Source organism: Contarinia nasturtii, unplaced genomic scaffold, assembly GCF_009176525.2.
Source record: "Contarinia nasturtii isolate CC-2019 unplaced genomic scaffold, AAFC_CNas_1.1 Cnas_scaffold_1935, whole genome shotgun sequence".
Lineage (NCBI taxonomy): Eukaryota > Metazoa > Arthropoda > Insecta > Diptera > Cecidomyiidae > Contarinia > Contarinia nasturtii.
The window spans coordinates 1-1084 of NW_022199265.1; the positions used below are offsets into that span (position 1 = coordinate 1).

General features: G+C 36.8%; 1 protein-coding gene across 1 annotated transcript; it reads left to right on the forward strand.

Moving 5' to 3' along the window:
* Positions 1–8: 8 nt before the first annotated feature.
* On the forward strand, positions 9–1080 carry LOC116347497 (venom carboxylesterase-6-like; the record flags this gene model as incomplete). The annotated part of the gene is made up of 5 exons (XM_031778094.1): positions 9–122; positions 177–445; positions 524–594; positions 665–867; positions 936–1080. Coding segments are annotated over 5 exons (802 nt in total), but the record flags the coding sequence as incomplete, so codon positions are not given.
* Between the last annotated feature and the right edge of the window lie 4 nt (positions 1081–1084).

Sequence of the window (1084 nt, forward strand, 5' to 3'; positions counted from 1 at the left end):
ATGATGAATACAAAGCAGTGAAAGATGGTCCAGCATGCATTCAAAAAGATCCATTTGTACACAGTTATATTGCTGAAGGCAATGAAGATTGTTTATTTTTGAGCGTATATGTGCCACACTCGGTAAAACAACAAAGAAATATTTCAAGCCATTTGGTACTCTAATATTATTTTTAGTTTGAGGGAAATTCTTCGAATTTGGCTGTCTTGGTGTATTACTATGGAGGTGGATTTGTATCTGGCTCTAATACCAAGTCGCAATACGATCCTGCTTATTTCCTTGATCACGACATTGTGTTAGTTACGGCAAATTATCGTGTGGGTCCATTAGGCTTTCTCAGTACGGAGGACGCCAATTGTCCAGGAAATTTTGGTTTAAAAGATCAAGCGATGGTGCTTAAATGGATTCAACAGAATATTCAACGATTTGGTGGCGATCCAAAAAGGTAATATTTTATTTTGTGATTTTAAATGTTCATTCATGTATTTTGTCAATTCTAAATCAGTTATTTTCCTTAAAATAGTGTTACTATATTCGGTGCGAGTGCTGGCAGTGCAAGTGTTACATATCTAATGATGTCTCCATTAACTGAGGGTATTCAAAACATTTCAAAGGCTGAAACACAAATAGAATAATGAAATTTCGATTTTGGTCAACATTTTAGGTTTATATTCCAAAGCAATTGCGATGTCAGGCACAAATCTTGCGCCATGGGCACAGCCAGCCCACAAAGGTGTTGCCAAAAAGCGAGCAACACAGTTTGCAGAATATTTCAAATGTTACTCTCCAAATAATTGGACACAAACTATTGAATGCTTACGAAATGTACCCGCTGCCAACATTTCATCATCATTTTATGATTTCTACGTACTTATCAAAATTTAAAGTGTTTATTGGATGTCTGGATTTTTTTTTAAATACTCTCTTTCATGTAGGAATTCGACACTGATCCCGTGGTAGTATTTTCACCAGTTGTTGAGCCTGACCTGCCTGGTGCATTTATAGCGAAACATCCACGTGAAGAAAGAGCCAAAACTTCTTCAAAAATACCATTCATTACTGGGGTCACCTACGACGAGGGTCT